We start from the raw sequence: 27234 nt of genomic DNA on the forward strand, positions 1-27234 counted from the left end.
GACAGTGACAGCTGGCATTTGAACTTTGTAGTTAGTTTTTTCGGAAACGGAGTAACCCCGATTCTTGGTCAGCTGAGCTTGAACCAATCATATTGGTTATCGAAAACCCCAGTGAAATTCTATTGGTTCAAACTCAGTTATTAGTGAACTTGGGTTAGTAAAGAAAGTAAATTATATCATCAAAGTAATCTAACCTCAACATTTAGTTCCAAGAATAATAGCTAGACTATACTTTTCTTTGTCTTACACCACGGATAATCTCGCATAAGAAAAAGAGGTGCAGATAATTTTTTTACTTTGTTTTGTGGTTCAGTTTATTTCAAGTTCAAACTTTGTAATATTTTTTTTTTGTAGGTATTTATTGGGAAAATATAGTAAAAGTACTATTTGTTGATTCTCTCTAAAAAATCATTGTGAATTAAGAGCAAATGCAAGACTCTTCTACAGGATGTTTCAGGTTTTAGTAACTACGCAAACTTAAACCAAGTCCCCAAGTAACTATACATTGCTATAATTATATTCCAAAAATGCTTTGTTAAAGAAATACACAGTGTTGAGGATTTAATTTTCTTTTAGATTTAACCCCCACACTTTTTTTCTAGCCCACCAATGATGGTTTTTTTTCTTAAAAATTCAAAATACTTATTTTCAAAAGTCAACATTTTCAAGTAAATTGCATTTTTATTTTCAAAAAAGACATCCCAATAATTTCATAATGCAAATTCGTAGAGAAATTGGGGTGTTTTTTCTGAAAAATTGGTAATTTTGGAGAAAACTGTGACAGGTACGGAAAAAATTAAGGAGACAAAAAAGATTCTAAATTGGACAAGAAATTTAAATCGTTTTTAAAAAAATCATTGGCTAACTAGAAAAAAAGGGGGTCAAAACCCCAATATATAACACCCTGTAGAATTTTGCACAAAGTTTAGCTTATCAATTGATGTATTAGGGCAGGATTAGATACATAGAGTACAAATTTGAGCCAAATATCCCAAACTAGGAACTAGGTATAAGACCGTATAAGGAAAAAACTGAAAAAAAAGTTAACACCCTGTATTTTTTAAGGAAGCATTTTTGAAAAGCTGTAACACACTGTAATCAAATATCCAGTATTGTGAATAATCTATGTACCATACCATACCATACCATACTGTGGGGCTGCAATCGTTTTTCACACCCTCCGTGGAGCGAGCAGAGCGAATGTAACGTCACAATGACGTTAAATTATAATTTTGCCAAACTATGTCATCGTGACATCATATTTGCTCTGCTCGTTCTATGGAGCATGAAAACGAATGCGGCCTGTATTTTACAAGTGAGTGCAAAAGTTTCTTATTCCTTGTGACAAAGGTCGGATAGGATCGGATATCCTGTGATGGAAGGGTATAATATGGTGGTAATAAAATCTTCCAAAAAAATAATTTATTTACCTACATTTATCATCTGATAATACAAACTTTGCTTGTTTTTCAACAATTTAGTAGGACTATCCAACTCTATGATTTTAGCGTTTTTCATCACAATCACTTTATCTAAATTCAACGTAGAATGTAACCGATGAGCGATCATTATTACAGTACAACCCTTAAAGTGTTGTTCAATTAGGTCATGCACCAAACTGTCGCTCTCCGCATCTAAATTTGCTGTCGGCTCGTCCATTACAACAATTTTGTTGTTTCTCAGCAACGCTCTTGCTATGCACAGCAACTGTTTCTGACCGTTGCTTAACGTTATGTTTAATATGTTTTCGTCCAAGTTTGGAACCAAATGGTTCAACTGGACGTTTTTAAGCACCTTCCAAATGTCTTTGTCCAAACAAGTATCTAGCGGATCTACATTTTCACGTATGGAACCAGAGAAAATTACTGGATCTTGTGGAATTAATGAAATATTCCTTCTTAAGCACTCTAAGGATATATTTTTAATATTCACTCCATCAATTTCTATAGATCCTTGGTAATTGTAAAGTCTGAACAATACTGATATAATGGAGCTTTTTCCAGCTCCAGTTCTTCCAACTATTCCCACTTTTTCTCTTGGATTAATAATAAAACTAACATTTTTCAGCACTTTGCTGTCGAAGCTGTAGATTAAACTAACTTCTTTAAATTCCACTTTGCCTTGACCAGGCCATTTCAAGACGGTTTGACCTTCATTAGGTTCCTGGGTAATTTCTATGTATTCAACTACTCTTTCCACTGATGTCATAGTTTGTTCTATATTGGCCCAAGTACGCACCATCCATGTTACAGTGCTAGACATTGTGAGTGTTTGTGATAAGACTAAACCGACATTACCCACTGAAGTGTCTATAAACAATTATCTTCAGAAGTTATTTAAAAAAAAAATCAAATATACTAATACCTTTATTAATAAAGAGGAACGTGAACACTATGGTAGCTATGATTATGGAGCAGTTAAAGTCCAAGATGTAGCCAAATGCTCTGCTCGTAGTCAATTCCATGTACAAAGCGGATATAGCCAAATCCTGGTGCTTGTCAAACTCTTCCGTTAATAAGTTTTGTGCTTTGAAAGCTTTTATCGTCGACAGACCGTCCATTGTGGCGTTTAGATGACCAATAAATGGGCTTCTAGCTTTATAATCACTACTTGATTAATTACCAGTCTAGTATAGTAAGGATTACTTACTCATTGCCACAAGTCGCTTTAAAGCTCTAGCAGTTGGTATACAGAACATTCGTATTACAGTTAAAGTAGTTAAAAAGAATAACGAAATAAAGATGAATGTCCAGTCTACTATCGCAACTAACACTAGAGTGCCCCCAATTGACAAAACCGACTAAAATTAAACACTAATTAATATATGGTGTATATCCACGGAGTTACTTCGTACTTTGATAAAATCCTGAATCAAAAATGGAAAAACCTCATCAATATGGTCCATATCGTAAGAAAATCTAAAAATATTCTTGGATACTACTATATTCCCCTTCAGCATGAGTTTGTTACCTGTTTAAAATATTTCCAATAAAATTCCTATCCAAGAAAGTTATAGCGCAATGGATCACTTTGCAGCTCATTAATTTGTGGAAGTTAATGGAAGCTTTTCTGCAATATACTAAAAACCAATACGACTGTCCTAAATCCAGTAAAGTTGACAGCACACTCAGGATAATAAACTGATCAAAAATATTGTCTCTTTGTAAAGTTGTTTGGTTGAATTTTGTGTCTACAGTCTGGTTATCCACAGAATTATTCTGTTGGTAATCTACCCTAAAAGCTTACAAATAAATAATCCATAGTAATCTGCAATTAAAATTTACCATTTTGATAGTGTCTTATCAGTGTAGCTATCCAAGAACTGACAGCCAACAAAAATTAACAATAAAACCCCAGAAATTAGTACACCACCCCCGTATTTTACGTATTTAAAGTAGTTGGACCAATCTACTCCTCCTGTATTTTTGTCTTCTCGATAAACCTTTACTTGGCTATCCTCCTTAAGGTTATTATTTAATACATTTTCAAACTGGTCATCGGAAATCTTTGGATTATTCAGCAAGTCGGTCTGATTTTCTTCTGTTTGTTTTGAAATAGATTTTATTTGCCCATATTCAAGTGTGAACACCTTGGATGCTTGTTGCAAATATCTATCATCCTGAGTTATAAGAAACACAATACGATCTTGAAGAAACCCTTTGATACAGTTTCGAAATATAGTGTCTTGTACTTTGACGTCTAAACAAGCTAGAGGATCGTCTAGTAAGTAAATACTGCTATCTTTGTAAACTGCCCTTGCTAGATTGATTCTGGCCTGTTGCCCTTTGCTAAGATTTAGACCTCCATCTGTTAAATCTTAACGTCAAACACTTTTTTACTACAATCAGTAACTTACCTAGTACTATAGTGTGGTCACCGTATGGGAGTAGTTCAAAGTCCGGCACCAAACAACAAACTTCAATAACTTTTTCATACCTTCTATCATCGAGGGTTTGACCGAATAAAATATTTTGCTTCACAGTAGCCGGAAATAACCAAGGATCTTGAGAGGCATAGGATATTGTTCCACAAACTTCTATTTTCCCAACGGATAGTGGATATTCTTTAAGTATCACCTTATAGAAAACACATCTTGTTCCAACTGATTCACTAAAGCTGAAAAATTTACCTTGAAGACAGAAGATTTACCAGATCCCAGAGGCCCTGTGATCACGTATAAACCTGGGGAATTTACATTAAAACTTATTGTATCTAGGATTGGGTTTCCATTTAGTGACAGTGATGCATTTTCAAATTTAACTCTGTTTGTTTTATCCTAAAAAAATGTTACTAGAGAAGATATCAGGACTAGCCATTATACAACAAGTTAGTAAGTTTAATTGGTTTTTCTCAGTCTTGTGGAAGTGTTTTAAAATATTTGTTAGCTACTTTAAACTTTTGAACATTTATTGACTAGTACTAATAATGACTTTGCTAAACATTCCATTTTGTTTATAATAACCTTATTAGCAGTTTCTGAAGAAGAAAATGTTGTTGCATTGTATAAATACACCGGCTGTTCCATTTAAAATAATCAAGTGGGTACCTCCTTCCGGTATAACCAGAAGTAACATAACTCACAAGATTGAAAAACCCAATACAATTTTACTGTCTTACCTTTTCATCGGTTTCCGCTATTGCTTCACTAACAGATTCAGTCATACTTAGTACTTTACCTATACGAAGAATAGCGGCATAAAATTCCGCAGCCAAACCGAGACCACCATTGGGCATAACTCCGACATAATCCTAAAAAAAAAATCACAATTATTTACACATTTCAAATAATTAAAAAAATACTACTTTAACCTTGAGTAAATTCATGAGATAGTAAACTAATTCGGTATCTGCCGGGTATCCAAATGACAGGTAGATTAACAGAAAAATTGGAAAAATCATTTTGACAAATAACAGTCCAATGGAAAAACTGCTTGCACCCAGGAACCAACCACGTAAATTTGCTTTTGTTTCTTTTCTAAAATCAATTCCACAAGCATATCTTAGAGTTTTTCCTGATATCTTACTTACAATCGTGCATCACAAAGCTTTTTATGAAAAAACGCCTCCCATGTGTACATTTTTATTATTTTTAAAACAGACAAAATTTCCCTCGTCAGATTAAGTCTCTTATCGGACATTCCGCCAGCTTTAAGCCTCAACTTCAAAATAAACTTACCCATAATACCTAAAATTTTAATTAGGTATTTTATCTTTGTGGTGTTTGTCTTTTACCTTGAATTAACATCAGTGCCACAACAAATCCAGTTGCAAAAAATGCCACCACTCCTATCCTGTTATAAAGCAAATAAGTGATGTAAAAGAACTTTACTCCACCAATAAACATGTCACTTAAAGTCCATATAATGCTATTCACAGTTCTGATATCTTTGGTTAAGACAGTGATCACGTTTCCTGTTTTGTTTTCTCTTAATTGGTCAGGTTGTATTTTTAGCACTTTCTACAAAAAATGTTCTGTAGGAATATTCTAACTATTAGTTTCACGTACTCTGTAAATGAAAGCTGTAAGTGAGGCTTGAATTTGAATTCCTAAAGTGCCTTCCAGCATGTAATAATTGTGAATCCACAAACTGCGAAACAAATATAGGCATATCAGCAAACCACCATAGTACAGGGCGTCCGATCTGGTATGTTGAGTTTGGTTTTTGTCAAAATATGCTATAAAACGGCTCATCGCTATGGGATGCACAGTACTATAAATAAAAAACATTTTATTTTTTGCCATACTATCCGCCAGTTATAACCTACCTACTGATCAAGTGCCATGCTAAATGAATTGTACTGTAGAGTAAGTATTTTTTCCCAAATGTTCTTATTAGCAATTTGAGGGTATTCCGGCAGTACTGCCAGTTTTGTTCGATTTTATCACAGCATCGTCGCGAACTACAATGTTTGGGAACTTGGTAAATATCATCTTCCGACAGTTGTCCTTTATATCCTTTTTTGAACAAGCCTAAGGTATACCTTTTAAACTTGAAATCAGTATAGTTTATTTTAGCTGGAGATGTACTTACCCAAATGTAACAAAAGACAAGAGGCTAGCAGTTCCTCTAGGATTTTTCCTTCGTGCTTCTTGATTTCCACTATACATTTTCGTACATTTAACAACTAATTTTAAACGACATTGTTATTGATAATCTGCCCAAATACTTTTATTCGCGTTACAGCATTGCCGAATCATGTCAACAACGTTCGTAAGATGAACAAATTCACCACTTACAAACTAGATATTGCTAGTGTAGCAAAGAAGCGGTCTTTATGTGGCCCATTATGCGTTTAGCTTAATGCAATAATTGTTTAACGCCAACGTTCTAAAGTAAACTATTTCCTCTGTGGTTTGCTAATTTTTTCTTTTAATGCCACTGTACGTTTACAAATGTTTATTAGTTGATAAACCGGGTTTAAAACGATTACAAAATGATTTATTACATTTTCATTGAAACTGATTGGGATTTTTGAATGGTTGTGACATTATCTTCAATATTGATTCACGAAAACATCTCATCAAATCATGCACGGTTATTTGTTGCCAAAATATTAGATTGAAATCTTGTCTCACTGACAAGATAAAACTAATCTAATTAGAAACTAAGATTTTGTGTCCAATTTCAATGTCAAATGATTTTCGTACTGGCAAATAAAAATTTGAAGATTATAAATCAGGACAACATAGTTTGATTTATTTATGTTATTTAAACCGACATTTGAAATCTATGATTTTTTGCTGAAAATTCGTATGGTTAGCAGGAAAAGTCAAGTGAGCTTTTATCTTCTATCTATCCTTATTTAGAGAGGATTATATATTTTGTTTGTTATATACCTAAGGAGGAACAGGGGCGTACGACATTTTTTTTAAACGGCTAACGAAGCACCTTTAATAACTAAATAAAAAAAAATCCCAGCGGTTTTGACAATTTTTAACTTTTTTTATAAAAGGAAACCCCCAGTACATATGTCATAAAGGTGATTTGCCGATATTATTTTATTAATCAAAATATTGCCCTTATTTTTTGATAATCTATAGCCTATTTCGTAAGATGTTTAAGAAATAGATACGGTTCTGAGTACCTAAATATGAATAGGATTCAGTTAACAGCTATTTGTGCCTGATAGCATACAGGGTGTTGCCTATGTACGGTACATCATTTTCAAAAGAAGAGTAGAAAACTGTGCTGAAATGATTGTTCTGGCTAAATGCCTATACTTTTCAAGAGAAGAGTAGTATAATGTGTTGAAATAATTTTGCTGGCTAAGTCCCTAAATAATTTGTATCCCTGATAGAAAACACAATTTTTACAGAAAATCGAGCATATTATCAGGAGAGCAGAACTGCAAAGGGGGTTAAGCCAATTGTCAAGGAAACTGAATAGATCTTCTGCTACTCCTGTTCTCCTGATAGAAAACCCAATTTTTACAGAAAATCAAGCATATTATCAGGAAAGCAGAACTGCAAGGGGGTTAAGCCAATTGTCAAGAAAACTGAATTGACCTTCTGCTACTCCTGTTCTCCTGATAGAAAACCCAATTTTTACAGAAAATCAAGCATATTATCAGGAAAGCAGAACTGCAAGGGGGTTAAGCCAATTGTCAAGAAAGCTGAATTGACCTTCTGCTACTCCTGTTCTCCTAATAGAAAACCCAATGTCTACAGAAAATCGAGCATATTATCAGGAGAGCAGAAACGCAAGGGGAAAATTTTAATTGCTACTAATACTTGTCGCATTTGCCAATTGTCAAGAAAACTAAATTTACCTCCTGCTACTTCTATACTCCTGATAGAAAACCCAATTTTTACAGAAAATCAAGCATATTATCAGGAAAGCAGAACTGCAACGGGGTTAAGCCAATTGTCAAGAAAACTGAATTGACCTTCTGCTACTCCTGTTCTCCTAATAGAAAACCCAATGTTTACAGAAATTCGAGCATATTATCAGGAGAGTAGAAACGCAAGGGGAAAATTTTAATTGTTACTAATACTTGTCGCATTTGCCAATTGTCAAGAAAACTAAATTTACCTCTTGCTACTTCTATACTCCTGATAGAAAACCCAATTTTTACTGAAAATCGAGCATATTATCAGGAGAGCAGAAACGCAAGGGGAAAATTTTAATTGCTACTAATACTTGTCGCATTCGCCAATTGTCAAGAAAACTAAATTTACCTCCTGCTACTTCTATACTCCTGATAGAAAACCCAATTTATACAGAAAATCGAGCATATTATCAGGAGAGCAGAACTGCAAGGGGGTTAAGGCAATTGTCAAGAGAACTGACTTGACCTTCTGCTACTCCTATTCTCCTGATAGAAAACCCAATTTTTACAGAAAATCAAGCATATTATCAGGAGAGTAGAAACGCAAGGGGAAAATTTTAATTGCTACTAATACTTGTCGCATTCGCCAATTGTCAAGAAAACTAAATTTACCTCCTGCTACTTCTATACTCCTGATAGAAAACCCAATTTTTACAGAAAATCGAGCATATTATCAGGAGAGCAGAACTGCAAGGGGGTTAAGGCAATTGTCAAGAGAACTGACTTGACCTTCTGCTACTCCTGTTCTCCTGATAGAAAACCCAATTTTTACAGAAAATCAAGCATATTATCAGGAGAGTAGAAACGCAAGGGGAAAATTTTAATTGCTACTAATACTTGTCGCATTCGCCAATTGTCAAGAAAACTAAATTTACCTTCTGCTACTTCTATACTCCTGATAGAAAACCCATTTTTTACAGAAAATCAAGCATATTATCAGGAGAGTAGAAACGCAAGGGGAAAATTTTAATTGCTACTAATACTTGTCGCATTCGCCAATTGTCAAGAAAACTAGATTTACCTTCTGCTACTTCTATACTCCTGATAGAAAACCCATTTTTTACAGAAAATCAAGCATATTATCAGGAGAGTAGAAACGCAAGGGGAAAATTTTAATTGCTACTAATACTTGTCGCATTCGCCAATTGTCAAGAAAACTAAATTTACCTTCTGCTACTTCTATACTCCTGATAGAAAACCCATTTTTTACAGAAAATCAAGCATATTATCAGGAGAGTAGAAACGCAAGGGGAAAATTTTAATTGCTACTAATACTTGTCGCATTCGCCAATTGTCAAGAAAACTAAATTTACCTTCTGCTACTTCTATACTCCTGATAGAAAACCCATTTTTTACAGAAAATCAAGCATATTATCAGGAGAGTAGAAACGCAAGGGGAAAATTTTAATTGCTACTAATACTTGTCGCATTTGCCAATTGTCAAGAAAACTAAATTTACCTCCTGCTGCTTCTATACTCCTGGTAAAAGATCCAATTTTTCCAAATAGTTAATGGATTTGAGTGGATTGGTAATCAAATGTTCTGATTCAACTGAATTATAAATACTGGATCTGGAGGTTTAACTGGATATACGACTTATGTTAAGAAGAAAACAAATAAAGACATCATAAAGAATTTATTACAATGTTCAGAATAATACAAGCAAACATAAAATGTTTGAAAACGCACATTATAAAACATCTAATCTAATAATGTGCAATAATACGTAAACATTTCGTCATCCTTGTCAGGATGGGTCAAGTCTACGAAGCGCGCGTCTTGACCGACTCTGATCAAAAATCGACTTAAAAGGCGTCAAAGATTGAAAAGTCGTAATATTCTTAAATTTGTTATAGAAAAAAAAACAGCTACGAACTAAAGTAAAAAAATGAGGTCCGAAATGCGTGTAAACGTAAATTTTCCGCAGAGTTCGCAAAACAGTATTTTTTTAAATGTCTTAGTATTTATTTATAAAGTTTATATTTTCAATAGTCTCCCTGGTTTATCTATGTACTAAACGGAATCATCTTGTAGGGCAACAATTTTTTAAACTTTTTCCGGTTTTGTGTGTATAATTATAATATAGGAACATCGTCGACAACGCTAAAACTGAAACCTTATTCGGGTAAACATTAATACTCGGTGCAGAAAACGTTTAAAAAATCACCATGATAAATTAGTACGTGGTTTCTCTTCACTAGTGGCAGCACACTAACTAAACAGTATTGTAGAAAAATAAGTAGTATTTTAAACTGAAACCGACAGATTTTCACAATATTATTTATAGTAAACTTTTAACAATACAAATTGCTTATAATATGAATCGAACTTTCAAGTTTATCCGAGTTTTGCCTGTTGACACGAGTCCGTCGCGCTAAAGTTTTGCATTTTTATTTTGTACTTCGTTCGATTCCAAAAAGTGGACGCGTCAGGCAAAACCGGTAAAGATGAAAAATAGACAGATATACAAAAATCCAGTTATTAACGCTAACCATAAATCCTTGCCAACAACAAATCCTAAGACGCAGGTCAGGTGTATATGGATGCAATTTTATACTACGTGTCCGAAGGGAGCCGAAACTACATCTATATGATTTAGTAAAATATTAATTTCGTCTAGGTAATAATACATGCAACTACTGATAAGTCCGGTCGTATTGAAATCCCATCCATTAATTCAACCTAAAAGCACCTGCATTGGGTTTCCTTAACCTTCACGTAAACCTTTTCCTAAACTTTGGTTTTCATTAGGACCGGACCGATTATCTTTGAAATCTTAAAGAATTTCCTAAATTTTATCACTCTTAACACGAAATAAAAAAATACAATGACCGCGTCTCTGTCCAAACGTTCAACCTTTCCTAGACCTTACCTACTTTAATTATTACAAACATATCGCAGAGATTTTCCGAAAACGTCAGACTTTCCTGTTGAGCTACCTCAAAACGCAACTAGTACGTACGAGACAGCCGCAATTTCGCACTAAAAATAATCCTCTCGTTCCGTTCAATTACGCACTCCAAAACTTACTCGGTGTAGAACGCAATGGTTCAAATTTACTATTTGAACTTTCATGTGACCGTGGAGCTAACGCTACTATATTAATAATTAAAAATCCGTCTACTACTTTAGTACACATATAACGAAAAACAATTTCTATATTTTCAAAACTTCATAGTTCACGTATACGATTTTTTGCTTTTCTGTTTATGTACAGAATACGTTACGTAGGGACGGCCTCTCGATCAACAGCCGTTCTAGTTGGATTTTTGAATAATTGCTCTTCTCACAAAAAACCTAACTCCTCCCCCAAACATTGTGTCTAAAATGAGAGATAATTTTTTTATGAAAAAAGTTCGAGTATAGACATAAAGAGAGAGAATACTCGAGAGGCCACCGACTACGGATTATTAATATTAGAAAAATTATTACAGACAAATATTTAAATAAAACAACGAAAATAACGACCGACCAGTGCTACGTCGCAAGTTTTCGACCAGTCCCGACCATCATCACATTTTGCACACACCTTCTTCATTTTTGCAACTGAAGCATCATCATCTAAACATGGAATGTTTTAATTAATAATGATGTCATAATTTACAATCAAGGCGCCGGAGCACGACCGGTCGTAGAAAAACTCAAAACATACAAAATCGCACTAACTCTAGCCGGGAGGTCCCTTAATCTAACAGAACCTCCTCTATTAATCCTAGATGAATTATTACAATATATGTACAAAAGGAACAAAACAATTCACAAAAAAAAATCTTCCTTACAGTAATATTATTAATTACGATAAATATATGTTTTTGGCGTTTCGTAAAAAAGAAACTTTCAATTCTTTTTATTTTTAAGTAACAAAATAATAAAATAAAAAATAGTCATGTTTAACCTTGGATAGAACCGCAAACGAACGGTATTATGTTAGCGCGCGTTTGCGAATGTTTGCTTATATCTTATGTATTACGTACGAAATAAACCGATATTTTGGTCCTTTGGTTTTTGGCTCGCGACACCCAGCTCCACCGCCCTTTTCTGTTTGCTAAACTCTTTAAATGGAATGTTTTAAGTACGTCCAAAATTTGAATCATCATTTCCAAAAGGGGTCAAAGAGCAGAACACAAAATTTGCTTTTTGCAGAGTGCCATAAATTGACCAAAGGAATTTTCAAAACACAAAGAGAAGAAATGACCAATTTTAGCAAAAGTTTGAATATTCCGATAGTTAGGCTCCAATTAGTGACACTCTCATGACTTCAGTTTAAGATAAAAAGTTGACAGATAAGAGATTTTTTTTAGGGGTGTGTACTAAACAGTATAACAAAGATCCCAGAAATTTTTTCTCTACAATGTGTTTTAAATGCTTTTCCTATCTTGAAATCTCGAAAACTGTAATAACTACAGACTTTTAGAGTATTTAGTGCTGATTTCAAATTAGTGATCAGACTTCGTTTTTGGGAAATAGAAGGAAAACAACAGTTTCGCATTACTAAGAATCTTTGTTTAGACATTATAAAGCACTATTGTCTCTTGTTCTTCAAAAGGTTTCAAATAGTTTATTTCCCCAAGTAAAAAGTTCTAAACTCTAAAATTAACGGAAGTCAATGTCAAAAGTTTCTTTTCATTTAGTATATTATTTACGAACAATAAACAATGCATCCTAAAATTTACATAAAAAATGTACAGGGTGCTGCATTTTCGATGGTTTTACGGGGTACAGAGAAAACGGTAATAGATAGAAAAAAAGTAGCATACGTGTTCTGATCTCTTTTTCTGAGCTGAGATGATTGGCGAAAAGTCGGCGGCGCAAACTTCTTTTGTTTCAAAGATACGGGGGGTTTTCGAAAATTGGTCATTTTGGAACCTCTTCTGTATTTCATTTGCTATTAAAGTTATCAAAAAAGAAAAAACGGTTTCCGATAGAAGTTTTGACGTAGAATCCAATGGCGTAGTCAGTCTTTTTCTATTACGTTTAGTTTCTGACATACGACACTAAGTTATATTTTTTTAAATGGAACACCCTATATATTTTTAGTTTATTTAGTTCTGTTGATTTTTACTTTTTCAATGGTGTATTAAAACATATAAGTTTGTAAATGTTAATCTTGGTAATTAGAAAAAAGGCGTTTCCTTAACAAAAAAGGGCTAAATAATATGTATAAAAATACCCACAGTCGAAACAAAATTTGACTATGTTCATATTAACATGTTACATGTCGTTTATAAACAGTTTTTTCAACTTCTACCTTAAAAATAGTAGACAATAGAAATAGTCACTTTTCTTATTAAAGTGACGGTAGAACTGTTTATAACTTAGATTTTTAATAAGATTTATTAAAAATATTTAATTTTCTGATGTGTTAGTTTATAGGATTTCCGATTTTGTTTGGTATTTTAGATATTGGCCTTTTTTTAGCTTAGCAAAGGTCTTTTTTTTAAATAACAGGATTAACCTCTACAAACTTATATGTTTTAATACACCGTTGAGAAGGTAAAAATTAACAGAATTAAATGACGTAAAAATATATAGGATGTTTCATTTAAAAAAATGTAACTTACTGTCATATGTCAGAAACTAAACTGAATAGAAAAAAACTGACTACGCCATTGGATTCTACATGAAAACTTCTACCGGGAACCGTTCTTCCTTTTTCGATAACTTTAAGAGCAACTGAAATACAGAAGAAGTTCAAAAATTACCAATTTTCGAAAACCCCCCGTATCTTTGAAACAAAAGAAGTTTGCGCAGTTCACTCTTCGCCAGTCATATCAGCTCGGAAAATGAGATCGGAACACGTATGCTACTTTTTTTCTATCTATTACCGTTTTCTCTGTACCCCGTAAAACTATCGAAAATGCAGCACCCTGTACAGTTAAACTTCAAACTAAAGTTTAGCTAGAATCTATGTAAATGGCCCTTAATATCCCGTCCGCAGGGGCTGTACAAATAATCTTGACCAATGCTCTAATTCTATCAAGTTTCTTCATATCAAAAAATATTTTCAAGAGAAACAAACGTCATTTTGATTCAAGTTTGCTTGAATAAGTCATACATCTCAATAGTATTTGCGATAAGAACTAGAAGCGATAGCAAGCGAAAATAGACTATAATGACATGACTATTGCTAAACAAATTAAAAAATCTGACTTGCTGTAAAAGTCAAGTGTTTATTCTGGGGTAATCGTTATTTAGTTTTTTTTGTTGTTTTTTTGCTCTCAAATTTCAAATTTTGTGGTTTTTGTTGGTATTTTAAGTATATAAATTTCACTGCTGGGTGGGAAATCACTGCTGGTAGCCAATCAAAGCATTTAATTAATTATGCACTCCTCACAGCCACAATGGGACGGCCAGGTTACACGACAAACGACAAGTGTCATAAGGTGTAATAGAGTTTTCACCCAGATTTTTTTCTATGAGAACTATTTTTCTAATTAAAGTTGTTACAAACAACAAAAAATCAACTTAGTCAGCATTAATCTCTGATTTGTCAAAATCGGGAACTTTTTGAATTTCATTGTTTATTAAATCTTTCCTACTGTCAAATTCCAGTACAAATTAGCTCTGTAATGTTCGATTCCCTTGTTTCCATGACGGAAACAATGAGTGTATGACCTTTGAATCATAGTAGCCATTATTACTGAGACCACATTGGTTGATAGAAACCAAAAATGATTTACATTTAATTTTTTGTTTATTTAGTTATTTACTACGCAACCCCCAAAAAAATTGCGTTTTCTATGCTCGTGCTCCTTTTTTGTGAATGAATTTTATATACGGCTCTCACTAGGAATTAGTGATGTTTGATTTAAACTTTATACGAACGGAAGTAATTGTGGGCGGTGTCACTGATCGACACCCAGCGAACCCGAGTTACGAGACAGAGTGCGCGATTAAAATTTATTCGATACATAATTAAACCTAATTCATAAAATTAATAGTTTGGTATAAATTTCATGGCACAATCAGCGGCGGACTTCGCGTCTCAACAACCGCTTCAGGAATTTTTCGTTCTAACGAGGATTTTAAATAAACCGGATGAGAATTCCAAACCGTCTTAGCGTCTGAATTCAAGAAGAAACCCTCGCGTACAATTTAGATTCTAGCAAATTAACCTACGCGTGTTAAACACGTTTCGACCGGGAGAAACCCTCTCAAAAGTGATTCCTCTCACTCTAAATGCAATCACATAATAATAACTAATAACAAAGAAAAAAAAAAAAGAAAAACAGAACAACGTGGATGGGTTTCTGCCGTTCGAGATATTTTCGTCAATCAGTCTTTGTTTCTTTGGCACTCTGTGGCGTAAGTCGGGTTTGCGCGAGGGTGCGACGCGGTCAAAAATCGGGACTGAAAGCTGATCATCATCATCATGATAACGATCACGATCATCAATCTGGATGAACACGGAGGGCAGCCTGACGGTCGGCTGTATTTACGAGGGTGTTATGGAAACGACAACCAAATAAACTAAACGCACATTATTTTTTTACGTTGAGTCCCCCTGATGACTCGGCCGATGCTGGTTTCCTACCATGACCGCAGTGGCGCATCCTGGCGAAGCGAATTATGTTTGATCACGAGGTCTAAAAACAAAGAAAATGAGTTAACATTCATCCCTAAAATTATTGGAAAGTAGGTTAATTTAGGTTTACTGATAGATTCTGCTTTTTTTTATGATATTAGAGGTAGTGGAGATTATTGCGACCACCTAACCTGAATTGACAGGAAAAATATATTTTTTTAATTTTAGCAGTAGAAAGTTGTTGACATCCTCTGATTTTATATAATATAAATTACTCCCGAGTATAGTTAACTTAAGAAAATCTCAACTTAAAAACTCACTTGTTTGACGACTATGACGCCCGGTCGAGATTGTTGATGTTGTTGCACCGTAGCTGCGCTGTATTCAACAAAGGATTCCGATCGAGTGGTAGTCAGGGCTAGCGGGATATCTTGAGGATCGGACGGTGATGTGGTCACCGTTACTGACGCACCAACAGTGGAGTCATCTCCAAACATGTGATCACCTGCACACAAAATCAAACCTCAACAATTTATCTCTACACTTTGAAGCAAACTGCATACCTTCCAGATGCCTGATAGCTTCCACGATGGTTTCCAAGTTTTGCCGTGAAGTGTTGCTGACTGAGTAGATATTCCCCGAGCTTATTTCCTCGTGACCATTGTTGGGCGATGGTAGTCGTTCTACCTCAACCTAAACGAGTTTTTTCGTTAAATACGACTTAAACTATCAAACTGACATCTACCCACCTTAGGCTCGGCTTTGATCGCTGCCTTCAACACGCTTGGCAGTCGCTCTTCCTCATTCATCGTCATAGAACCAACAGTAGGTTCAGGAGTGGAGCACCGTGACGTTGGCGCTGAACAGACCACAGTTTGCGTGTGTCCGATAGGAGGCAAACTATCGGCAGTCACTAGCTGTAATCCTGCTATTTCCTCGGGTTCCTCAGCGACAAATTGAAACACTGCAGTTTTCTTGATTTTCTTATGAACTGGTTGCTGCTGCTGCTGTTGTTGTTGCTGCTGCTGTTGTTGTTGTTGTTGTTGGAACAACTGGTGTTCCAGCTGTCTGATTTGATCTTCGAGCAGCAACCTTAAGTTTCGTTCGCGTTCCAAAGCGGCTTTCAATTCACTGGAGGAATCGTTGCTGCCATTGCTGACAGTTAGCGTTATTAGCTTGACTGGTTCTGGCGACATTGACCCCAAACCTTTAGGTTAACGAAGAAAAAATACATTAAAATTTTGATTCATAATTCCTAAAAAAAAACTAACCTTCATCTGCGGATTCAGCAGCAGCAGAGACAGTAGGGATTATCAACTCAGACTTTATGCGCTTTTTGGGTGGAAGCTCACCCCCTTCATGCTGACCTAGTAACCGTTTAAGTTGACAGTTCTGGGAAAGCAAACTAGTTTTTTCCTGTTCCAGTGAATAAATGTACTCTGCCGTCTGTTGGAGAATGGCAGCCTGCAATAAAACATCTGATTAATACCCAACATTCTGCCGTAGTGAAACGAATGAATGCAATAAATGTAACTTTCCGCAACAGCTGAGCAGTGTTTATCGGTTTGCATTAATTCAACAATTTAAATGGCCAAAGTACCGCCAGGCGTACGTACAACGTTTTGCCGGCAACGTGCCGGGCAAAACCGGGACGTCGTAAACTACAACTGCCGTTCTTGTAGCGCATTCCGTCAGTTCATGACCAATCAACATTCCTGAAATTCCGTTCCACACTAACATATGATCTTGGATGGATGCACTTGAAATCTTAAGTTCGCAAAACACACAAGGAAGAGTTAGCGAAGAACGCGCGACGAGGAATGTGGTCATCTTTTTTTAAGCGTGAGACTTATATAATTTAACAGTTTTCTTTTATCACAGCCCTATAGTTTATAGATTGTTACACGGTATACAGGATGATCAGTTAAAACTAATGTTGTACTTGAAAACTATACACCGTACGACTTCGGGGGAATATCCTTGTAATAAAAGTGATAGCAAAACGCCTTCTAGCTTTTTCTCACTATAAAAATGTTAACAGAAAAGTATAACAAAAATATCATACATCTGATTCCCTATTCTGTACTAACAACTTTGCTACACAGTTCAACAACAGTCTTCCGTGTCGAATAACGTGAATAACCCTATACAACTTTTTTCTTCTATAATATTTTATACAAAATGTTGAGGATGGTTAAGACTTTGCTTCGGAGAAAATGAAATATCTCACTAACGCCGGATTGTAGCGAGAGTTCAAAATTATAATATTTTTCAAATTTCAACCAAAAATGAAACTTTATGTTTCCTGATTTGAATTGACCATTTCGCAGGCTGTATGATGACGTAGCTACCTTTAAGCGTTGCTATTGGATGTAATAATCTCCACCTTTTTTTTTGACTTTTGACATGGCTTATAACATCTCAATTGTGGTTAGGTTGACGTTTGTATTTGTGGGGTTAGGTTTAACACTAGAGTAGCTCTATACCGTTCCAATGACGTTTGATAGAGAAGGATACACATACACTAGTTTGGACAAAACTTAGTGGCGTAGCTGTGTGCAACCTACTACGTCATAATGGGATGATGTAAAATGTTCTTCTTAAATATGAATACACATGTGCAGTGAACGTAGTGGTACGCGGTAAATCCCGTGAAAGGCCTGTTTTAATATGATTCGCAGCCAACAATTTTTTAATATCGCTGCGCCGCTTTGCCGTAAAATTCGATTAAAAAATCATGCTAAAAATAGATACGTAGTAACCTAGGCAACGAAAGCCACCTAGACCGGTGCTGCCACCCCACGCCGAGCGCGGTGGAATCCGGAACTTAGGACGGCGCGCGCTCGATTCCCAGAAAAACATGGTCCGTCAAGGGGCGAGGCGGAGGGAAAGCGAGTTGATCGGTCGCTCCGACCTCACTGCGACGTTGCCGCACCTTTTACTAGAATCCTTGACTCTAGGATATTATTATATACCAGGGGGGATTCGAAAAATGTGTTGTTCTAGTCGAATTGATTGGATTTGCACTGTGGTGCAATTACCGTGACAGTTTTCCATTAGTGACGTTTGGTAAACAAGCATCAGATGTCTCCCCACATATGGGCCGAGAAATGGACGCATTACTAATAATAGAAATTCAATAACTGACATGAAATGCATTAGCACTGATGTGGCTGGTAAACAAAACAGTTATTCATCTACTGCGAACCGAGAGCGTGCCTGCGTCATTTTTCCTTCAACAGATTATCGAATCAAGTGACCCCAAGAAGACTTTTAAACCTCGTGGTATCGCGTTGGAATTCCACTCGGTATCCAACAGAGTAATGAAAATGTAAATGTCTTGACGCGCAAACGAGAAATAAGCCAGCTCATGGCCGAGGAACGCTGCAATTAAGTATAAAAATAATTATAAACGGATGATGGCAGAGCTAGTTGAGTTCGTGTGGTAGGGTACCGATACGAGCATCGAGTGCAATGAATACTAGTTAGACTGAGTAACGAGAATAACTGAAACCCAACGAATAATAATCTAACCGGCAGGCGAAATGACTGACCTTGGCCTCTCCGGCGAAATGGCGTCGTTCGGCGCCAAGTTGACGCCGTTTTCGCCAAATCAGCTGTTATAAATTTGTATGTAATGTATATATAACCGAATTCGCCGAATACATTGTCGGCTAGCTTTATTTAGCGGCAACGATAAAAAACACATATTCAACTCTAATAAATTGTCGCATACCATAATTTACTAAATTACTTTTTTTTGTTTAGTGAACAGCTCAAAAAACTAGTTAAAACTTGCAATAATAGTAGCAAAACCATCAGATGTCAAAAATAATATATGTCATTCTAGACATGTTTTGATTATGTTCTTTTAAGTTGATATTCAGAGGGAAGGATTATTCAGGGATTTGAGGGTCATTTGTACCTCAATCCAAACTTAATTCCTTGGGAGTACATTTTCATCAAATAAACTTTTTGTTATCAATTAGGAAATGGTCTAGTATAGTAAAATTTTTAAATGACGTCAAGCAGGTAAAAAAAACATGTACGACTTAAATTACATCACAACTTTTAACCTGCAAGGACTTAAAAAAAATGACTAACCTTGAAATATTATTGATCAGGAAGTATCACTCAGCATTCATTTACCTCCATTCAAAGACCGTTTACCTTTGCCTTTAGTTTTAGACTTAAAGAAAATTGAGCAAGGATGCTGAGAATATCATGGGTGGACAGAGTGACCAACAGGGAGAGAATGAAAGACTTGGAAGTAATAAACACTATTAACACGTTAAGCGCCACAGTGGTTTCTTGTAAAACGTCGCTCTGGGCCAAGATGTTTTTTTGGTGGAATTTTATTTCTACTGACCATATTAATACATATTTGCAATGTTTTCTTTTTAACCTTTTGATTTGGTATAATTATTGCAAAAAAATATCTGCGGTCCTTAGGGACCGCAATGGCCCAGTAATATAAATTTCTTGTGCCGGGCCATAGCGGTCCGTATTTGCGGTCCAGACAAGTCGAAACAGGAAATTGTATCGGCGCTATATATACAGGAACGGCTGGCTGTGGAATGCAGTGCGCATGTGTGTCTCTAATTGATCACTTTTTGTGTAAGGGTGCATGCAAAATCATGTCGGATACTCTGCTTACATAGGACCGCATCATTCAAGTTATTATGGTTACTTATATGATTCAAATGTCGAACTGGTGTCAACTGAAATGAAATCCCAGTTATGCGCATCGCTTCGTCCAAGCCATTGCGAGCCCGTAACCACATCAAACAAACAGTAAATGCGGTCCCCTGGCCCCAAGAACAATACAAATTTAAAGAGCAACTGCGGTCCCTAGGGACTACACTGGCCCTGTGAAGAAGTAACCGATGAGGTCCCTAGGGACCGCTGTGGCGCTTAACGTGTTAAGAGAAGAAAGCTTGGATATATAATGAAGAACGAAAGAAAATATCACCTTTTAAAGTCCGTTCTCCAAAGGAAAGTTTATGGCAGAAGACCACAAAGAAGAAGGAGAATATCATGGCTTAAAAACTTAACTACCTGGTTCTCAAAAACTACTTCCGTACTTGAACAAAGTCATCATATCCAGAATGATCGTCAATATTCAGAACGAATAGACACTCATTGAAATGTAGGTACCTATTTTGGATTTCCTACCCAACTTGATATTAGGAATATGAACAAATTAGGACAGGTCTGCTTAAATTCTATTTGTTTTTAGGTTTTAATTCAGCATAAGATACCAGCATACTTTCAAAGCACCATTGAACGATGCCTAAAGAATACAATGTTACAATTCTCCTTAGAACGACATTTCATAACTTGTGTCGTTTATTTACGTCCAAATGTCAGTAAATGAACATTGGTTGATTAGAACAACCACCAACCATTTGGCTTAAGATGCTAAAAAATAACGTCATTTAATAAGAAAGATAAGTTCCAACTATAGTTGTTCTGCTCTTAATGGATACTTCTATGTTTCGTTATTATGAATTCCTTTATATTTCTGCAGTTTAATTACTAAACACACACGATTATTTTAAGCTACGGAACCCTTCACGTGATCAGAGTATTTAGTATCACATTTAGTATAACGTGGTAAACCGATGGTAAAATTGAAACTGATATATGGTTTGGTTGTTAGGAACACCTATTTATACTTGTGTAGTTTTGTTGCTAAGTATACCAATAGAAGAATTCTAAATTGCGGAGCAGTCACGTGACCTAGGATATTGAAAAGCACGTCAGCCTAAAGTGACTATCCATTAATATATCACAAATCACTTAAAGTCACAATCAACAATTAGGCAATTTGTCTGCTTTGGTGTGTTTGTTTTGATTATTTTACAAATCAAGTACATGTTATTTGAATTAAAAAGGAAGTTTTAGAAAGTTCTGCAATGGTTCACCGAAAAGCTCCTGTTTTGTGATGACCACCCATGATTCATAAAGTCACGGGCTGAATCAAAATTATTTAAACCCATTAAGGTGCTAAACCTGAGCAAAACATTTTAGGTAAATACGTTAAGTTGAGGAAAGAGGCACACAATTGTTTACTGGAAGCTGGAAGAAATGTTTCAGTATTTCCTGTTTTGTTGAAAAACAACCAATACCTACAAAATTACGAACTGAATTATGAAAAAACAATCTACCCTATACTTGTGCGCTGTGAGCTATTAGCTTGAAGATTTAAATGATTTAAGAGGACAATTCTTGTACTAAAAGTCATATTGTTTGAATCATAACCTATAGAAACGTTTTCTTGTCTTATCCCTTACCATCTAATATACGCGAATGGCTATGTCTCAGTGGCTTGATTTTACTCTAAGTGATTTGTAAATGCAAACTAGCTTGACGTAAATTCAAATTCAACATGTCATTTTCGTTATAGAGACACTCTGTTAACACAATCTACAACAAACTTGTGCAAACTACCGGGATTCGACTACACGAACCGAATCAAGCCATAATCGAATTGAAACGTTCTCCGCAATGTAGCCGGGTCGTGTTTCGCAACTGCCAACATGTGGTTTCGGCTTTTAGTAAACATTTACGTGAATTTCCACGTACGGATTTCGATCGCATACACTGTTTGGACTGCAAACAATTACTTCGCATCTTATCAACACAGGAACGAAAACAATACCGGCGCTGCTTTTGATGATGTGTGCGCGTGAACAAGGGTGAATTTGAGTGTTTTTAATCGACTAAAATGTATGGATAAAGGTGAAGCTAAATAATAGTGAGTCCTTGAAAAGTATCATTGAACTGCATGATTCCAACCTGCCGGACAGCTTTTACGTGGGGCTCCCAACGACGCCATGCCTTCTTAACTTGAAGAGCACCTGCTCTGCTAGAACGATTTTTGCTCCGGTCTTTATACAGTAACCTTTCAGTATTAATTAGGTTTAACGATATAATCTCACCCATTACATTTGACTTGTCCAAGGCACAACATTTTTGAAAAACTAAAGAGTGGGAAAAATCTAGACTCACACGTGTATCTTGAATACTTGCATCTAGAACAAAGAGACTTTTACTTGAGACAGGAAACGGCAGGTGTTCAGAATGATTCGATGTAAACGCGGTCGGTTCTTTTCCTGCAGACAGCTTCCTGCTGCCCCAGGCCGAGTTCCCACAATTATTCCATTCGCATTTTAAAGAACCTGCGCCGGGACATTTAAAATTTAAAGGCCACGATCCGCCTCTGGTGTATTGTTTTTAGAACACTTAAAAACAGATTTAACTATAACAATACCTACACAGCCAGCCATGCCAAACAAGGCACTCGGTGTGCAGAAAAAAATATTTTGATAGACTCGCTTTCGCACGTTAAAAAAGGATTTCCGTCGGAAGCTAACCCATTTCTCAACGTCTTTAACTGATGCCTAAACAACATAATGACGCGTTTAGTATTCGAGACAATTTTTACAATAATCGCGATGAATGCGATCACAACGCACCGGTACCATCTCTCTTTTCTTTTATAATGCGCTTTCCGTTGCGAGTTAGATAACCGGAAGTACTCGTCCGGTCGACGATGTCAGCTTGGACATCCGGCAAAAAGCTACTGCTTGTCAGCTGTTCTTGTTTGGGGGGGGTTGATGAGCAAGAGAAACCCCAAAAAAATCGCCATTTAACCCCCCATTCCTTCTTTGTGTCATTTAACAGATGTTCACCAGTTCAAGGAACGGACAAAGGCATTGTAACTACTCTTAAGATAAAAAAATATATGTTCTTTATATAACGCGTACCTGAGAAGCGAAAAAGCACAAAAAGGACGGAGGAAGAGGGAACATCTGCTTCTTAGTAGCAGCTGTTTGCTGCCTTGAACTCTGACAAGAACAAATGTTTTGTGTAATGTTTCGCGGAGTCGAACCAAACCTAAGTAACTCCTATCAGTGGAGGTATTAATATTATCTGATGCTTGTTTAGGACGGTTTTGAAAAATGACCCACGTGTAAATATGGTGCAAGGTTAATTGGAACAGAATGTAAATGTGCAGGTAGAAAGGTGTGTAAATAAGAAACCCCCTACTGCGATAGTAATGCTTTTGAATAAGACATTTTGATGCAATGAATATGGATGAAACCAATCGGTTTTCAAATACATGGGAAATGTTTGGTTCAGATCGGAATTTTCACCTAGTACAGATTGAAACAGTTTTTGCTACAAAGATATTTCTCGAAAAACATTTTCTAGAATAGCTGGCCAATTCCAATTTTACATGTGGGTAGAAACAAAATAAGATATATTATGCAAGAGGTGGCAAAAATGTTCTTTAAATGAAAGTACTCTTGCATTACGTCCACCATAGAAAATAGAAGCGTGTTAATTCTAGTCAGTATTTTTTGGATGGATGTTGGAATTTAGATGGATATGACGCCTTCGACCGTGGAACTGGCCACCTCACTTACCAGATCATGTTCCCCTAGATGCGCATTTTTGAGAAACAATCAAGGAACGGGTTTATGCAAGAACAGTCTTGCAAAACTGCTAAAAATCGAGTACATCGGGCTTTGGGGGTATCCGGAATATGAGCTTCAGAGTTAACACAACGGCCTTTTTGAGATACATATTTACATTTTTCTCGACAAATTCTTAATTCAGTTTGAATTCTAGTTAGAGGTAACCTAATGGCTGCTATATTATTCTTGATATACAATTAGCTGAGAAAATGCGTGCAAAGGTGTAGGAAAAAGCCTACAAGCTTTTCCAGTTTTCCTGACACGCATGAATAACTGCAATGAATGTGCCTGTTGGTCCAGAGCCGACTGTGGGGATCGCCAATAGCAGGGTGATCTAGTCGCTAAAATATTTAGCCCAGCAGCTGTTTCAAGAACGCTGGGACTCCGCCATAGGTATGAGGCAGGCCAAAGACTTCATCAGCCAAAAATACGAAATACCTGCTGGAACTAAGCAGAGAGAACTTAAGGACGGTGACCGGCCTACTGACTGGTATAACCGAGGATCCTACTTGTCGAGAATGCTTGGAAGAGGAAGAGTCGGCAGGACACATCTTCACTTATTCGCGGACAACATTCCTGGGGCAGTCACTAATGACGCCCAGGGCAATCAAGGAGCTAAGACCTAACAGACTGGTTGGCTTTATAAGGTCGACTGGACTGCTGTAGCTACCAACAATACGGGGATATAAGTTCCCTGTAAATGTTATTTTAATTATCAGTGAGTGTTCTAAAGATTTATGGTATAGTACCGAGAGTGTTGCCATAATGGTTTGATATTTAATAGCAAAGGAAAGTTTTGCATTAAACTTTTAAATACTCCATGAGAACAGGAACATCTGACAGAAATTGATCTATTCCAAGCCTCGAAGCCTAATATCATAAATGTTGCTGCAGGTTCTTCCCACAAAGACAAACTTTCAAAGCGAATTCCTTCTTATCTTGCGTTAATCACCTGATCGACAGTTTCTCCTTTCATTTCGTACTGAGCGGCAGTTCAAAGTCCCTGAATCGTTGCCGTTCGAGCAATAATAATAATTTTGTTTTGTTTATTCGACCTACTTTTTCTAGACAGACAACACAACAACGAAACAAGCTGGTTTTGCTATAGCAATAACCGATCAAAATTACAAGCTCTCTCACGGCAGGTCAAGAAACTTTTAAGGTCGTTACATTTGCCGTTAACATGTCCACTTTTATATTAACTGCGCCTTTTAATTAGTGCGAAAGGTTTCGGTTCTTGAATTGCCAGTGCGGATACTGCAGAATCGTAGCGTATCTGCGTCGAAAGACTGTCTCGAAAAAAACCTAATTCAAAGAGCGTTTATCCAGATGCCATTAATTGTTACTATTACTACACTCATTACTCGGGCGATGTGTAATCCTTGGCGTCGACTCTTAGCGTCCAATTTCCCGGGCTTGCGCCACGCCCAGCTGATGCCGCAGTGACGTCGGGCGTCGAGACGGCGGCTGCGGGGCGCCTCTGACGTCAGACGACGCCGCCGGGGTCGACAAACCCGTTCCGACGCCTTTCGTGCAACCGCTACCGAGGACGCCCCAATGCCCTGCCCTGTCCTGGTTTGCTTTGGTTAGGCCCATTTGGCACCCGGAACGGCCATCATTCTATCGACCAGACACTGACACGTCGGCAACAACCAGAACTCGGTTTCTAGGTTTCGAAAAATCCCAACTTTGCATCGAATCCGTCTCTGACTCAATGAAGGAAATCGAACCCATGAATCAATACAATAAACTAAGTGGCAGTAAATCCTTATTGCTTTATCACGTCGAACTGTGTTTTACGACACCCAACCCGACTTCCTAATCCAGTTCTAGCGCGGACCTAGTTTATGGTCCGTTTGTGGCAGCGTTTGATGGACGAGGCTTTACTTAGGGATTCTTCCTGTTTTGGTTTAGTAGGCGGCATTATTCTTAGTAATGGTTCTTCTATCGAATTTGTTATCGACTTCTCACAACTACAAACCAAACTTTTTGGGTTTGTTACCAGTAGGATTGCTTTGACGCCTCTCTTGTTTGTTAATATAATGAAGACTAAGTGGCATCCAGCTGAGTAACGTTTGTTTTGAAAGGGTCGAAATCTCATAATAAGGCAGTGATCCTACTACGCGCCTAGTAAAGCATTATTTTTATCTTTTGTACTGGGATAAACCAGACGATCCCTAACAGAGAATTGATTTATCAGTAAAATCCTTACCTAAGATGAACAAACAGTGTTTATGAGAACGCTCTTATATAGAGTTTTGTCACTTTAAGGACCAACATAACAAGATTTAGAAGTCACATTGTAATAACACTGGAATTAAAATTACCGTTACAAAACCGACATTTTTGATCCCAAAAGGAAACATATAACTGAATTTTCTTAGAATCAAACTATCTGGTTTAGGACTGTTAAAATATGAATTGACCTTTACGATTTTAATACCAATTTGTTTCAAATGTTTCAGTTTAGGGCGTGCCAAAATAAAAAAAAAGCTATCATATGCCAAATCTATATTAAAAAACACCAAAATTGTCAAAATGGTTGGATATCTGTAAATGATAACATCAGTGGTCTACACATCCGTTTTCTTAGACGCTAGATATTTTTACGTAGATAATACAGGAGAAAAAGCCGATAAAGCCTGCCGCTTTGTATTGGGTAATATCACTTTTCACCAGGATCGGCTTACATTGGGTCAATTACCATATCTAAAATCAAACGCGATATGATTCTTTCTCTCAACTATTCATTCAAAATATATAAGTCGCAGTAAGGCTAGATTTTTCTATTATTTATTACAGCATTGGGTTTTCAACAAAATATGACTATTACGAATTATTATATTGTTTAGAGTGAAGTGAAATAATAACGGTAATAAAAGAAATAATAAAAACAGGTGTTCAAAAAATAAGTGAGGATCGTAAATGAGAAAAATTACAATTCAAGGTAAAATCAAGTTTGTGGTAGCAGAATTACCTACTATTCTCATTAAACATTTGAAGATAACAAAAAGGTTAAAACAAATAGTTATCTTCAAATCTTTTTCGAAAAATCTTGCTCGTTTTCAATTTAGATCCCAGAACACTGTATTAAACTATCGATTCGATCGATTACACTTTAAAACAAAAATAAATTCCTCCTGTCTAGTCATGCAAACCCACCCACGTGGTCAACTGCCTCTGAGTATTGCGGATTGCGATTTTTTCATCAACGGATGCCGCCATCGCCTCGGGCTTCCATGTTGGTAACTAGAATGTCGACTGGTTCCCACGTCCGATTTTTTCAATGGATTTTTTAATTGCGGGCAAACTGGGGAAACGTCCGCAGATATATCTGCATAGCAGTTCATCGTTTTCGACTGCGGGTTTTTTTTCAATGTTGCCTCTTCTCGC

General features: G+C 36.3%; 2 protein-coding genes and 1 long non-coding RNA gene across 4 annotated transcripts in view; 1 reads left to right on the plus strand and 2 right to left on the minus strand.

Moving 5' to 3' along the window:
• Positions 1-1407: 1407 nt before the first annotated feature.
• Positions 1408-6443, minus strand: LOC145730490 (putative multidrug resistance-associated protein lethal(2)03659). 2 transcript variants are annotated; one of them, XM_081981704.1, is made up of 15 exons: positions 6033-6443; positions 5767-5982; positions 5507-5711; positions 5233-5458; positions 5029-5185; positions 4810-4975; positions 4618-4749; positions 4130-4276; positions 3857-4076; positions 3285-3807; positions 2971-3234; positions 2855-2918; positions 2650-2800; positions 2365-2595; positions 1408-2309 (listed from the first exon to the last, which is right to left on the minus strand). In XM_081981704.1, the coding sequence occupies exons 1-15, from the start codon at positions 6107-6109 to the stop codon at positions 1423-1425; spliced, it is 3666 nt and encodes a 1221-aa protein (XP_081837830.1). In that variant the 5' UTR covers positions 6110-6443; the 3' UTR covers positions 1408-1422. The 2 variants fall into 2 exon arrangements, with proteins under 2 accessions (XP_081837830.1, XP_081837832.1); XM_081981706.1 differs by having other exon boundaries at positions 5767-5971; positions 6033-6441.
• A 3008-nt stretch (positions 6444-9451) lies between these two features.
• The window catches only part of LOC145730535 (uncharacterized), a 65936-nt gene continuing 48153 nt past the window's right edge, over positions 9452-27234 (minus strand). Inside the window, exons 3-7 of the mRNA XM_081981775.1 lie at positions 16627-16819; positions 16105-16562; positions 15919-16048; positions 15676-15860; positions 9452-15416 (exon numbers count right to left, since the gene is read on the minus strand). Of these exons, the coding sequence (XP_081837901.1) occupies positions 15408-15416; positions 15676-15860; positions 15919-16048; positions 16105-16562; positions 16627-16819 (975 nt within the window). The 3' untranslated portion in view covers positions 9452-15407. The remainder of the gene's footprint in view (positions 15417-15675; positions 15861-15918; positions 16049-16104; positions 16563-16626; positions 16820-27234) is intronic.
• Positions 17691-21630, plus strand: LOC145730540 (uncharacterized). Its single transcript, XR_014178642.1, has 3 exons — positions 17691-19645; positions 20285-20504; positions 20595-21630. It is a non-coding gene; the product is annotated as an uncharacterized LOC145730540 (long non-coding RNA).

This window comes from Ips typographus, linkage group LG6 (genome assembly GCF_016097725.1).
Source record: "Ips typographus isolate SLU linkage group LG6, UJ_Ityp_2.0, whole genome shotgun sequence".
NCBI lineage: Eukaryota > Metazoa > Arthropoda > Insecta > Coleoptera > Curculionidae > Ips > Ips typographus.